This window comes from Anastrepha obliqua, chromosome 1 (assembly GCF_027943255.1).
Source record: "Anastrepha obliqua isolate idAnaObli1 chromosome 1, idAnaObli1_1.0, whole genome shotgun sequence".
Taxonomy (NCBI): Eukaryota; Metazoa; Arthropoda; class Insecta; order Diptera; family Tephritidae; genus Anastrepha; species Anastrepha obliqua.
In genome coordinates, this window is record NC_072892.1 from 45,830,320 (window position 1) to 45,844,665 (window position 14,346).

A 14,346-nucleotide genomic window follows, 5' to 3' on the forward strand; every position below is an offset into this window, starting at 1 on the left:
ATCTGCGTTAGGTATGTACCAAGGTGCATTAGTTAAAGTCCTAAGTATTTTAGACTGAACTCGTTGAAGTATACTTAGATTACTTTTTGCAGCAGTGCCCCAAATCTCAATTCCATATTTCCAGATTGGAGCTATTATCGTTCGATAAATAAGTACTTTATTTTGCAATGATAGATTGGACTGAGGTCCAAGTAGCCAGTACAATTTCTTAAAACGATTTTTAACTTCATTTCGCTTTTTCTTTATATGCTCCTGCCAGTTTAATTTCGAGTCGATCGTAATACCCAGGTATTTCGCTTTGGTGTCAATATTCACGTCAGAGTTACCAACGCTAACTGGTTCAATGGTCGTCCTTCGGTTTGTGTAGTTTACTTGTATTGTTTTGTCAGAGTTAATTTTTGAACCAGTTCAATGTCACATTTAATTCGTTTTGTAAATTTTGTTTTGCGACTTCTGTATCTTTAATAATAATTTTAATAATTTTAAAATCAAAACTCATAATTTTCATTAAACCCTGTTTACACTTTTTTTTACTTTTAAAGAGACACTTGTTTATGTTTTGAAGTGTTTTCTTCTTTCCTCTACTTCTTTGTGCATAAAACTCTTTAACAGCCTATTAAGTTGTTAAAAAAAATCATATTTGTTTTCAAGTGAATTTCAAATAACTAAACCACAAACCAAGTCCGATGATTTTCTTCAAAATTACTATGCTCTAAATAACTTCTATTGTTATCTTCGAGAATACATTTACTCAAACAATACAATTCAAATTCCACATGAATGAATCGAACAAAAATATCAATGAACCAACGAACCTCAACCCAACCACAAAGAGATAACTCAATAGGATTTAGTTTTTTTTTTCTTTCTATATTATAAAATTATTTCTCTTGACATAAAATTATTTCTCATATAAGTAATTGTAAATATTTATTACTTTTCAAACAAAATATCACAAACAAATAAAGCTTTGCGTTTCAGCATGGAAGACTTCGGTGTTTTATCACACCACTTTCACTTTCTTTCTTTCTCTCTTTCTCTCTCTCTCTCTCCACTCAAGCTTGTGCCCAACGATCTCGCATCTGTGTGGTGGCGATCTGATTGTTGGTGTTGCAATATAATGGATCGATAAGATCGTTATCAGCTGGTAAGTCGGTGTTGGCGGTCCAGAAGAAAGTGCCATGAGCAGTGCGTAGAAAATGTACTGGCACGCTGGTGATATCGGCAAATTCGTAATCTTCCAACTCAAAAGAGGCGGCCAAACGCTCGTTGGCAACATTCTCGCTGGATTCAAGAGAAATGCACTCAGCTTCAGACTCCAAATCGGCGTTACGTGAATTCTCCAAGGATTCAAGTGATTCCAAAGAGTTGGCTTTCTTGGTATTTTCGAAATTTTCAATGAGTTCTTGTTGTTGTTGCTGCTGATTGTCTTGTTTTAGTTGTTGTGATTTATGTAGTTTGAAAAGTTGCTTCAGCAAGCGCTTAATGCTGTAGCTGACTTTCTTTTGTTGTTTCTCAGCAGTCATGTTGACGTTGTTCTCGTACTGATACTGTTCGATGCACATCTCGAATGAATTTTGTATTTGTGTAAAATGAACGAAGAAAATGTTCAACTTCTAACTTGAGCTCTGCTGTATTGGGCTGTGCTGTGTTGCTCACTGTACGAATGCTATCGCTTGAATGATGTTGAGTCCTGCCGTACGCTCGCCTTTTATACAAAATCCGCATATTCACAAGTACAACAACAAGCACATGTTAAACGCATAGCAGGTCAAGAGAAAAGAGCCAGAAGGTAGACAACGTTAAATTCCAACAGTACGCATAAACAAGTCGAATCGAACGAGCGGCTGCTGCTGAGTGTGGGAACGTCAGCAGGATCAATGTGCGCGCACACAAAAGGAGCCAAGGAGCCGAAAAAATCCGTGTATAAAAAATGGCAGGTGCGTTTACCAGACTACAGATGAGCTGTGTTGTGTGCACGTATGGTGTGTGAGATTTAACCTGCATCAGAGTGAGTGAATGAGGTTGTGTAGGTTTGCTCGCTCGCACCTGCGAGGAGAACCATCGTGATCTCATGATTGTGGCGCTGCTGCTGATGATGATGAGGACAATGAGAAGCGGGAGTAGGAGGAGGAGCAGGAGATATTGCAAGCAGACAATGCGAGTATGCCATAAGGATAATGGGCATGAAAGTAATTCATTTCATGTCGGAGTCTGCTTATCCTGTCTCTGGGATCGTGTGAAACTCGCGTTCGGTCATGTTCCCACACTTTTGAATGCAAGCCGTGTTTTTGCAAGAGGATCCTTTTTTGTGCTTGCCTTAAGGATCAAACATTTGTTTTTGTTTTTTTTTTGTTTTGCGTGATTTTTTCATTTTAGTTTTTCAATATTTTTTTTTTTAAGCAAACACTTGGACCCATTTAATGATCACTTTTAGTTTTTGTCTGCTTCATGCCTTTGCTGTCGTTGTTTTTCTTTTTGTTGTTTCCCAAATGTCCTGCTAGCTGCTGATATTTAATGGAATGAAAGTGTACACCAACTACACATACAACAACAATAGCAGGTTTAAGCTGAAAAAATTAGTGCTCCATACATGCATGCACACATACATACACACTTAGCCGTAAATCGTGCATAAACTTTGTATGGGCACGCACATCAAAATTTTATCGAACACGTGTGCATTTTTCTTAAGGATCCTTAGGGACTGACTCTTTATAATTTGAAAACTCTATATAGAAAAACGATCGTGGGAGAATATTTTCGATTTTCGATGCTTGAATGGCAACACACAATTTATTGGTGCATTAAAGAGGAGAATAGCAGAGTACGAAGAAGAAGAAGAGAACAAAAAAAGTGCCATATAAAGGAGTTGTGGAGAAAATAAGCGCATACAAAAAAAAAATAAAAAAAAAATAATTTAAACGAAAATATTCTTAAGAAAAAGAACATTTGTTGCTGTCGTTTGCTACTTATTGTTGTTGCTGCCTTCCTCCTTAATCGGCCGTTCATCAGGACATTTACGTATGCATGTAATTTAATAGTATTGCTTGCCTCATGTCGCACCAATCAATTTTGTATAGTGCTATGGTTAGCTGGCTGTTTGCTGCTGCTGATCCTTTGTGATCGTGGGAAGCAATTCGACAATGTTTTGTTGGCATTTAAGGCAGTGAAACGAGTGTTTTTCATAATTTCTTCACTTTTTGTTTTTTGTTTTTTGCTTTTTGTTATCTGCTCAACTGGCAACCAAATAGGCTGAAGACACGTCCTTCTGTTTGCATCTTCAACTCAAATGCCAAATATACTCCATTAATGCCGTAACACAGCTCTCTAGCTAAGCGTAGGTGTGTTTAGTTAGTTGTTGGTGTAAATTAACACAGCACTTTCTTAAAATACGAAAAAAGTAACACGACCGAACAGCAATTATGTGTGATGATCGGTGATCAAAGAGCGATCAAAATTTTTTATTAAATTTTTTTATTATTTACACTCAGCAATGGTGCTTGTCTTCTGAGACGGCGCTATACGAACACATTTTTTAATGTACAAGTAACTATGCGGCAAAAGTGTCGATTAAGGATCTTTGTACGCGTGTTTGCTGTGCGCCAACCTCAAGCTACTTGGCTTAACAAGGTTGGTGCTATTGTTGTTGTTATCGACTTTCATACATAGCTAGCTTGTTTTTATGATACTTCACAAATACTTCTAGGATATCACACATTCACATATTTTGTTCTAGTTATAGGAGTGTGTGGGCCGGTGAGACAAATTGTATTTTGCTGCTGTGTGTCGCCGTCGTCGTCAAAGTGGCAAACGTGGGCCACGCGTTGAGCACATGGATACAGCGGAGAGCTAAGTGTTTTCATTTTGAAAGAGGTAGACTTAGGCACTGAATATCCAAAGAAATTGAGCTTTTTTTGACAGTAGACTTTGACAGTAGGTTTTGCATGGCAGTAGGTTAGACTGACATATGGTGGGTGGAGCAGCAGAGTGCAATATTGATGAGTTAATTAAAGAGCATCTTAATCAGCGCGTTGGCTGAAGGATACCTAATACAGATTTGTATTGAAGTGAGCACAAAAAAGTTTTGCTGAAAATTTGTCGACTGCTGTAAGAAGCTCTTCAATGAAATCACTTTTTCCTTTATTCGTGGTAAAGGTATTTTTTGCTGCCACAGAAGGTGGAAGGCAACTAAAGGCGCGATATTGAAAGGAAAAAAAACACAGTAGCCGGAGAATGAGCCGTTTAATTAACATATGTCTGTAGATGTAAGTTTTCCAGGGCGATATATATATTTTTTTTCATTGACTTAATTATTTATTGCTTCTGTTAACCAAAATTTACAATTGAAAACTTATTTTAAAACAATATTGATTCAAAAAAATATATAAATAAATAACTATATTTCTTATTATTAATATAAGCTCAATAGAGTAATACGAATGGAGTTTTTCTTTTAAGCCTCTTAGCCAAAGTGTTTGGGTGCAAGAGCAATCTCTTTTTAGGTATAACGGGTACTTGTTTTTTTATTTCCTCTTTAACCGTCGGTACTAGGTTGTTTAATAAGTTTTGGGGTGCGATAAGAAAAACACAATTTCATGGTTTGAAGTACTCTTTATTTTTCACCATATATAATTGGCGCGTACACCCCTTTTTGGGTGTTTGGCCGAGCTCCTCCTCCTATTTGTGGTGTGCGTTTTGATGTTGTTCCACAAATGGATGGAGGGACCTACAGTTTCAAGCTGACTTCGAACGGCAAATATTTTTATGAAGAGCTTTTTCATCGCGGAAATACACTCGGAGGTTTGCCATTGCCTGCCGAAGGGTGACCGCTATGAGAAAAATGTTTTTCTTAATTTTGGTGTTTCACCGAGATTCGAACCAACGTTATCTTTGTGAATTCCGAATGGTAATCACGCACCAACCCATTCGGCTACGGCGGCCGCCATTATTCAGTATAGACTCCCTGAATATCAATACACTGGGTCCAAAAAGATTCTACTTTATGAATTCTATACCTGAAGTAAGAATCTGGAAGAGCTACAAAATACGCTTCCATAGCTGTTACGACCTGATCATTTGATGAAAAACGTATTCCGCGCATGATTTATTTTAGGTATGGAAACAGATGAAAGTCGCTAGGGGCAAAATCTGGTAAATACGGTGGATGCTCCAACAATTCGAGCTCTAATTCATGGATTTTGGCCATTGCCAAAATGCTCTTGTGACATGGTGCATTGCTCTGATGAAAACGATTTTTTTTTTCTGTTGCAAACTGTGTATTTTTCACGAACTTTTTCCTTCAGCTGGTCTAAAAGGTTACAAAATTATTCAGAATTTATTGTTTTACCAGTTTGCAAGTAATCTAGAAACGAAATTTCTTTCGCAAACTTTCGCAAAAACCGGCCCTCTTGGCCGATTTCTGGGTACGAAGTCGTTTCGGTGCCGAAGAATCAGATTCACACCACTCTTTAGCCTCTTGCTTTGATTTGGGATCATTGTGATAGAACCAAGTCTTATCCATAGCGATGAATTGACGCACAAAATCCACTTTATATTTTCGAAAACGCTGTAAATGTTGCTGGGAAAGTCGGATTTGAATGTGTTTTTGATCCATTGTTAGGGAATGTGGCAGCCATTGTGCTCACAGCTTTCTGAAACAGTCAAAATATTGCTTACTCTACCCAATGATATACTTAGGACTTCTATTAAATCTCTTTCAGTTACTCAAAGACTTTTCAATTCGATATCCTGTATTTTATCTACGATTTCTAGTGTTGTTACTGTTTTTGGACGTCCTTGACTTGGATCGTGGATCGTCTTCAAGACTTGTACGTCTACGTCTAAATTCAGCAACAAATCTTTCTACTGTCCTAATTGATGGCGCAAAGTCCTTATACACTTTCAACATTCGTCCATAAATTTCCTTCGCTTTTAAACCTTCCAAAAATAAGAATTAAATCACTGCACGACATTTGATTTTTTGGCTTATAAACAAAGAATGAATGGCCAGATTGAAATGAAACTTCACATACATACATTCATAAGAGGAGTATACCAACATATCAAAAAAAAGTTGACTAGCAGATATGATTGTTTGCTGGTAATAAATTTTTTAAAACTATGCAAGAATATGTCAAAGGAGGTTTTTCTTTAGCTCCCATATAGGTTGATCGCTTTTTATGTAGATCAATACCAACCCGTTTTGCTTAATCAATCAAATGTTTTAGCGTAGAGTCAATTTTAAATTTACATTTATGTCGCAGGCCGTAACCAAGGCTCTATGAATATCTCCATTAGGCGAATTATATAGTTTCGGGATAAGCTGCATGGTCAACTCAAACAACCTTATAGAGAAATAAATGGAAAACCTCTCTCAGCAAGAATGCATTTTGTAGGAGAGGTTGGAAAAGCGTTTATGCCTCGTCGAATAACAGTATGGTAAGGAAATTGAAGTTGATTGACGTCAGCACACCATGGACAATTGAATCAAGCATGACTTCATGAGGGCATACTTAACATAAGCATACCTTGGTAATACTTTCATGAGTTATCAATGACAAATTTTTTTCTTTATAAATCTCAAATCATAAGCCTTTTGAGAAACGTACAATTTATGTCCCGAAAATCCCGGAATTACTTGCCAATCACATGATTTGTAATTGTAATTTAGGAAACATATGCAATAGGGGCAGAGAAAATCCCTTTTTATAGCAGAAAAGCCACATTGACTTCATATTTTTAGCAAATATGGATGTCGCTCATTTATTGCCGGGGTGTCAAAATCCAAAAACCAAAATATTGCGAAAAATGGATTCCAGTCTTCAATTTACTATGCCTCGATATGTAACAGTAATGACATATTTTGATGAATTTTTTACATAGCATTAAAGAAGGGATTTCTGTCGTTTCTGTATATTTATCCAAACAATTTTTTTTTTCTACTATGCGATATGTTTCAAGTTTTTTTTTTGTAATATAAAAAGGCTTACGTCACCAAGGCGTATGACTTTTTATATAAAAAGACATATGACTTACTTGATTTTATATTTCAACATAAATAATTACGAAAGGCTATTACTTTACCATCTGTTTATTCCCCGTAAATTGTGAGAGATCAGAAAATATTGTTTGGGGAAAAAGAAATTCAAATGGTTTACAACTGTTTTATGGTCGATCTTTAGTTCCGGGGCGATACTACGATTACTAACATGCCGGTCAACTTCGATTATTTCTGTGATTTTATCGACATTTTCTTTAACATCAAAAATGCGTAAACGAAATCGACGAAATCAAAATTGCTCGTAATTAGCTGTTACAGTATAGTCGTAGGCACCATAACATCATTCACAATTTCAGCGGCCTGGCTTGTTGTCTTATATTATCGCTTCTGGTCTGGACAGAATTTTGTTACTGAAACTTCAGAACCGTCGTGTCTGTACATTAAAAATATATTATTTACTACAAAAAATGAATATAGAAATTAATATAAACATTTTTAATCACTTTATTATAAATTTTACCGTCTTTCTGCACACACTAATTTCCGGAACGGATACATCGAATCTGATCGAACTTTTACTGGTAGATGAAGGAATTTTCGGAGCAGGATATATTTACTTTTTGTTCCAAACATATTATCCTTCCAGATATAATAATACGAAACTTACCAAGGCTATAAAAGGAGGCAAAAAAATATATACAACTCTTATGGAGGTTTACTAACGGTTCACTTGCCACGGCCACTGACAGAATGCGCACCAGCTTGCACGCCGGCATAGCGCGTTTCGCAGAAGCTCTAGAAATCAGAAAACGAGCAGAGTTCAATCAAAAAATATGTCCTGCAGTTCGAGTGCCACGTTGTTTAAATTTTTGGAGTGCAAATCTTCGATGATCTGGATGGTGTGAGCCTAGTTTAGCAAGGCAAGGCTAACTGAACTTGAGTAAAACTGCCGAAAGGAGACTTTCGCTGGTACCGCGTCGAATACCTTCAGAGCCGGAGCGTTTGTATCCATTCGCCGTGCTAAGATTATGTTCATAACTTCAAAATTATTCATTTATTCTAGTCTGCGTGGGTAGTTTAAAAAGGCATAATATTTAAGAAATAATGCGATGAGTCATTTGGAAATACTTAAACGCAGTTAGCTCGTCTTTTAATCCTCCAGGAACTTATTGAAGTAATTAGCAGCAATGATTTCGCATGAATTATGAGGAAAACAGACATACTCTTAAAAGCATCGTCGTCAGTTTGTCGCGACTAATTTTTTTTTTTTTTTTTGGGTTTTTTAGTAATTTGCAGACAATTCAGCAGACTGTGCGCCATTGAGAGGCAGAAGTAATTCGACTATACTCAAGAGTTAATGGAAGTTAATTCGGAAAGAAAACTGAGAAGAACGAATAAGCAAATAATTGCATGAGGTTGAAAAGGACAAAATGGAATTTTAGGAATGGTAGAGAAACTTTGGAAACTTTAGTAAGTAAACAAACTTAAGTTAAAAGAGCAAACCAGGCACTTCTGAGATACGGGAGCGTGCACGACTGCGATATTTGGAAGGTTAAAAAATGGCCCGAATAATCAAATGGGAATTTAAATACAAGAATTAGATAAGCAGCGAGTTGAGGAAATGAAAATAAGTAATTAGATAAGCCAAGAGTAGGCTGTCCCTTTTGAAACAAAAACTAAAGAAACCATTACAACTGCAAAATTGCAGGCATGGCTGATAAGGCTGTTGGCAAATTACTACGTCACTAATTCACCAAATTCTGACCCAAATTACTATTCCATAACTAAGGTGAAGATAAGCTGCGCTTTGGCTGCTGATAATTTGTTTTTTTTTTGTTTTCGAGTAGACGAGAACCAATTGCTGACGCTATGAAAATCACGATTGCTGACGGCGGGGGAATGCGTCTAGACACGTGACACAGGGCAAATGGTCGAGTTCGGCGACAGACGACCAGTTGCATGTGGCTACCAGCATAGCTACGTGCTTATCGGGGGCGCGACTCTACGCACTTGTGAGCCATAAGTAACGATTGATATTTTAGAAAATTAAATGACAGAATGGCAGAGAAGGCAGAGGAGGCATGACTGGCAAAATGACTCAAATTTACAAGTTAATGACGCGCCGCAGGGGGTATGCGGAATGTTTATTTAAGACATTTCAGAAAGAAAAAAATGATTTCGGCAACAAACATAATTGGTGTAGACGCAAAAAAAAAAACAACGACTGCGTCAAAATGCATGCGATCGAGCGACTGACAGGAGCTGGACGCATAATTTACAGCGGCGCGTCTTAAGTAATCATATGACTCAGTATTGTCTTCCAAAGTGATTACGTTGTGGTCTGTGGCACGCACTTGAAACTGGGACAGTGGCGCGCTTGTGGCACATACCAAGTTCGACATACTAGGTGTCTCTATTAAATTAAGGAACCGAAACAGCTATAGAATAAGGAAGGCAAATTCATATAAGGTGGTGTTGCTAGAACTGCAGATTTGTATTTTTTCTTTCGTTTTGGTGGACTGAATGTTAAAGTAGTTTATTTTGTTTCTTTTCACAAAACTGCCGATTTTGATACGCAAATCAGGAAATTTCAGCAATGGAATGCACGTAAATTTGGTTTTTTGCTACTACTACCACTTTTTATGACTTCGCTTTAAATAAAATAAATAAAAAAGGTATGCACCAGCGACGGCTAGATGTATTGCGTGAAGTCTCCCTCGAATGCACTAGCTCTCCTTCTGAAAGCTATATATCCACCACCTTCTTCAGAATTTTTTGTGGTTCTAGCGGAAAAAATGTTGCACGTGATAACAGAGCAATAAATTCTTGTAAGATTTCATTTAAAACTTGGGGAAAAGTTATTGGGTTGCTCAGCTTCACCGAGTTCTAGAAGGTAAACTATTATTCAAAATTACGACCTGCATTTTCTTGCTGAACGCCATGAACGAATAAAGGCAAAACCAACCGAAGGGCGAGTCATGCGTTCTGTACCAAGACAATCCATCATCCCAATCCGTGGAGGAGGCCTTCCTTTCCATCAGCTACCACGAGTTGGTACCGCATCGACTACTTTCAGAGTCAGAGCGCTTGTATCCATTCGGACGACATGACTCAGCCAAGGAAACCACTGGATCTTTTTTTGCTGCGCTATGCCTATGTCGCCGTAAAGCGCATGCAGCTCATTCTTTCATCGTCAAGGGACGCCTCAGCAGATATTGTCATCGTTCTAGCTTCTGCGTCCCAACGTCATGATGAGAGCGTTGTAAAGTGTTAGTGTTGTTCGTTGAGAGAAGACTTTACTACTCAATTGCCTACTTAGTCCAAAGTAGAACTTTTTGGCAAGAGAGATTCTACGTTGGATTTCAAGGCTGACATTGTTATCGATGTTATTGCTGGTTCTTAGATAAACGAAATCTCTTACAACCTCAAAATTTTTACGTGCAACAGTGACGTGGGTGCAGATACGCGAATGTGTCGACTATTTTTTTAATGATAACATGATGTTGATACTTCGTTCGAGCGGCATACATCATACGGCGGATGGGGCATCCATAATATTCAAGAGCTAAGACCATGTTTGTCTTAGAAACCTCCTCAAGCGCTACCCATCCATACATGAGCAGAAGGATCTTGAGATCTTGTAAGTTAATATATTTACCCAGCGCTCGGAAAGTCGATGCTAAGACCACCTTTAAAGGAGCAGATCATAGGCAATCAACGGAATTTCATTCCTTTCATTGCGCAGGTACCTTATATTAATTCCTGCTTGGCTGTTTATATCCTTGATAGTTGCTACACAAGTGAATAGCTAATTAATGCCGCTACATCCGCTTGGAACACACTGCATTGGCCCAGTAGCCGTTTGATAGGGAGCTCCTAAAAAAATACTCCTCCACCAACCTTTCAGTACAACAACCGAGCTCTGCTTCCAAATACTGCACCCCGACCATTTCTCCTTTGAAGAGATGTGAAGAGAAATTTGCATTGAAAGGTATACTATCTGAGTTAGTTGTAACTGAGAAAGCGGTTCGGGCAGGGGAACACTTACAGAACTATTTCGAACAATGCAAGACTGGTTTGAAACGTTGTGGGCTCACAACAGGGCTGTGTGTTGAAGATGTTAATAGGTTAATACGTTCTGAATCAAAGTAACCAAAGTAAAATGTTTTGAAGCGTCAGTCTCGTCGCTTAATAGCCACACCTCGTACATATGTGTCCACATACATAGCCACCATGTACGAGTAAACCACATATTTGTACTCTTTCATTATTTTTGTGGCAACTTCAAAGCATAGCTTGCGAAAATTTCACTGGAATGTAATTCAAACGGCAGTAAACTCAAGTGCTAACGAGCCCATAAACCAGCTGAGGAAGTTCTGGAAAAAATTGTATAGCGTCATTTGTGAAACTGCAGAAGAAAACCACGCGCTAGCACGGGCCACTTGAGGCTGTACCGAGCGTTTGAAGTGATTTCGCTAGAATGAAAACATAACCACAGCCGAATACTTTAACTTAGAGGAGGGCAAGCAATAATCTAAAACCGATCTGTGCTGATCGAGAGTGTTGATGCGTAAAAAGAGTTCGTGTGGGTCCTCTGAGAAACGTGCACATCGCTTGTGGGCCGATCGTATTACCATACAAAAATATTGCCTACTCGAAGCCAGCTCATACACAAGTATTCAACGAAATCTTTTCTTTTCCTATTCAAATCTTTGATAAACAATAACAGCATTAACAACAACAACACCAACAATATGTAGCAACATTTATAAGAAGACGTGACAAACACTTGTCTCGACGACCGATATGACACATAATACCACCATTCGGTCGCGCCGTGACAAATGAGCGTCTAACCTACTCCCCCCCGTAGTTGATGATAACGGCGTGCCAGCAGCATAGCGTAGCGATCCTGCTTGACTAGCAGCACTAAATCAAAAAAAAAAAAATACAAAAAATATATAAAAAAACACAACAACATCAGTAACTTAGCAGTAAAAAATTCAATGCACTCACTATGCGGCCTGTGCAGCGCACACGTGCAACGTTTTATGTGGCACTTACAATTGGATATTTGGTGTTTATTTTGGGTTTGTGAAATATTCTTCGTTTTTTCTTTGTTGGTGCCTTAGTTTATACCTAATTACTGTTGTGCTATGAAATGAACGTCCAAGACAAAGGTATACCAACAAAACACAAATCTGGCACTTTGCAGGATTTGTGGCAGCTAAGACGTGTTGAAATGTCCGCATTCTACGTATGAACGCACATGTGTGTTGGCAGGTCCATGTATGCACATGTGCGCATTTCATGCATACATACATACACAGGCATATGGAACAAACAAATATCCATGCAACACATTAGTCAGCGGCAAGTTAACGGCAAGTCGGTGCAGTTTACCTTTCCCACGCTTACAACAAACGCTGCTTGATCCTGTGCAAGGATCAACATTTACTTTTCTATATAATTTACGACTATTCATACAACGCACGCACACACACTTGCACCTTCATGCGTGAAAAATACCTGTATCAAAGCAACCTGAGTGAGAAACCTTCGAACCTGAGCCTCAAATGTGTAGGCATTTTTCCGGCTTTGTGCACCTCAATCGCCGTGAACCTGCATTGCACATGCACATTTCAATGCCGCTCCGCAGTGCAGTGCTTGCCATAAGCACCAAAGTTCCCGTGACCGTTAAATGCACGTGTGCACACATACACAAAAAAAATGCGGCACTGCTCCTGTGGAAAGTATGCACGTGTGAATTGGTCTTGGCATAAATCTGAGCATATACATAGAAGTTACGTTGCTCAGCGGGGTGCGCGGCGCAGAGGTTACTGCAATGCGTTGAGGGAGGAGGGCGACTTTCGTTATGCATGTGTAATAAATTAGAAAGGAGAAACTCCTCTCGTTTTCGAACATTCGACATTACCAGTTTTAGAGGCCTGTATACGCAATATTTCGGCTAGGAATGAGATTAGTGTAGTTCGTGCATTGCATTTGAAAAATGTTTAAGTTAATTCGTAACTAATTAGAGTAAAATGCCGTTGTCACGTATGAGTGAGATTGCAGCCTACGTAGCGTGTATCTTTGTATGTATTTAAAAAATATAAAAAGGTTCAAATTCCCAGAGTTGAAAGCATGAAATTATTTACAAAATTAATTTGAGCTAATAAAGTGCATAGTTTAGTAAAGGGTTCTTCATTAAAAGCGCTCGAAATTTGAAATAAAATAAAATAAACAGCTTCACGAGGAAAACCACTCTGAAGTTTTAAAAAGTCATTAGCACACACCAACTTGATCAAACAGTTCCCGGAAAGACCGCTAGGGGACGCTCTGTTTTTTCTTGTTTTTTGTTATGCTACCACATTTATAGGGGTTTCCAAACAGAGGTGTTATTTTGATATTCACAGAAAAATGCTATTCTTTAATATAAATGATCGGATGTTGATTTCATTATAAAGAGGAAGGTTTGCCGTTAATAGTGGAAAATAACATCAAGCAAATGACCACCACGACCAAGCTTACAGTACAATATCCTTTTCAAGAAATTTTCCATAACCTAATTGCAAAGTGGCTGTGTCCTCGATAGCCTCACGAATGCCATCTTTGAGACCATGGGCTGTTGGCGTAGACCTTCTCTTTCACTTGACCTCAAAGAAAAGAGTCACAAGTGTTAAATCACAAGATCTCTGTGGCCAATTGTGATCACCTCTTCGAGAGATAACACGGTCCGGTTTAACAAAGCGCGCCAGTGGTTTCTTTCTCGTGCTAACCGGCGCCAATTGGACTCACCAAGTGAAGCCAAGTCCTTCTCCACTTGATCTTTCCAACGCAGAGGAGGCCTTCCTTCTGCTACCAACAGCTGGTACCGCATCGAATACTTTCAAAGCCGGAGCGTTTGTATCCATTCGGACGACATGACCCAGCCAACGTAGCCGCTGGATCTTTATTCGCTGCGGTATGTCCATGTCGTCGTAAAGCTCATACAGCTCATCGTCTCCATCCAATTCCGGCCATACAAAATCGTTAATCATCTCTCGATAGCGGTATCCATTCATTCGTAACACCTGCTATTGGAAAACCTTTTATTTTATTACCATTGCTCGACATTAGTAAAAGTTACGTCGTCTTGGGTAAATCTACCTCTGCACGTGTTTTCGAGTTTTTACAGTTTTAAAAATGGAATGGAGTTTCTATTAAATTTTGCGTTAAAAATGGATTCAATGGTGTGAAACCTTAGAAATGTTGGGAAACTGTTTCGGTAATGATTCTCTCGATACTCGTAAAACAGCCGCTTACGAGTGGTATGAACGCTTAAGAAGAGATTGGTGACGAAC

The 14,346-nt window shown here is 38.5% G+C and overlaps 1 protein-coding gene across 1 annotated transcript; it reads right to left on the reverse strand.

The window, feature by feature from the left end:
• Positions 1 to 1,055: 1,055 nt before the first annotated feature.
• On the reverse strand, positions 1,056 to 1,565 carry LOC129250623 (enhancer of split m4 protein). Its single transcript, XM_054890252.1, has one exon. The coding sequence runs from the start codon at positions 1,563 to 1,565 to the stop codon at positions 1,056 to 1,058; it is 510 nt and encodes a 169-aa protein (XP_054746227.1).
• Between the last annotated feature and the right edge of the window lie 12,781 nt (positions 1,566 to 14,346).

What these genes read in the sequence shown, in the direction of transcription:
- LOC129250623 (XM_054890252.1), bottom strand. Translation starts at nt 1,565, where the DNA reads ATGTGCATCGAACAGTATCAGTACGAGAACAACGTCAACATGACTGCT.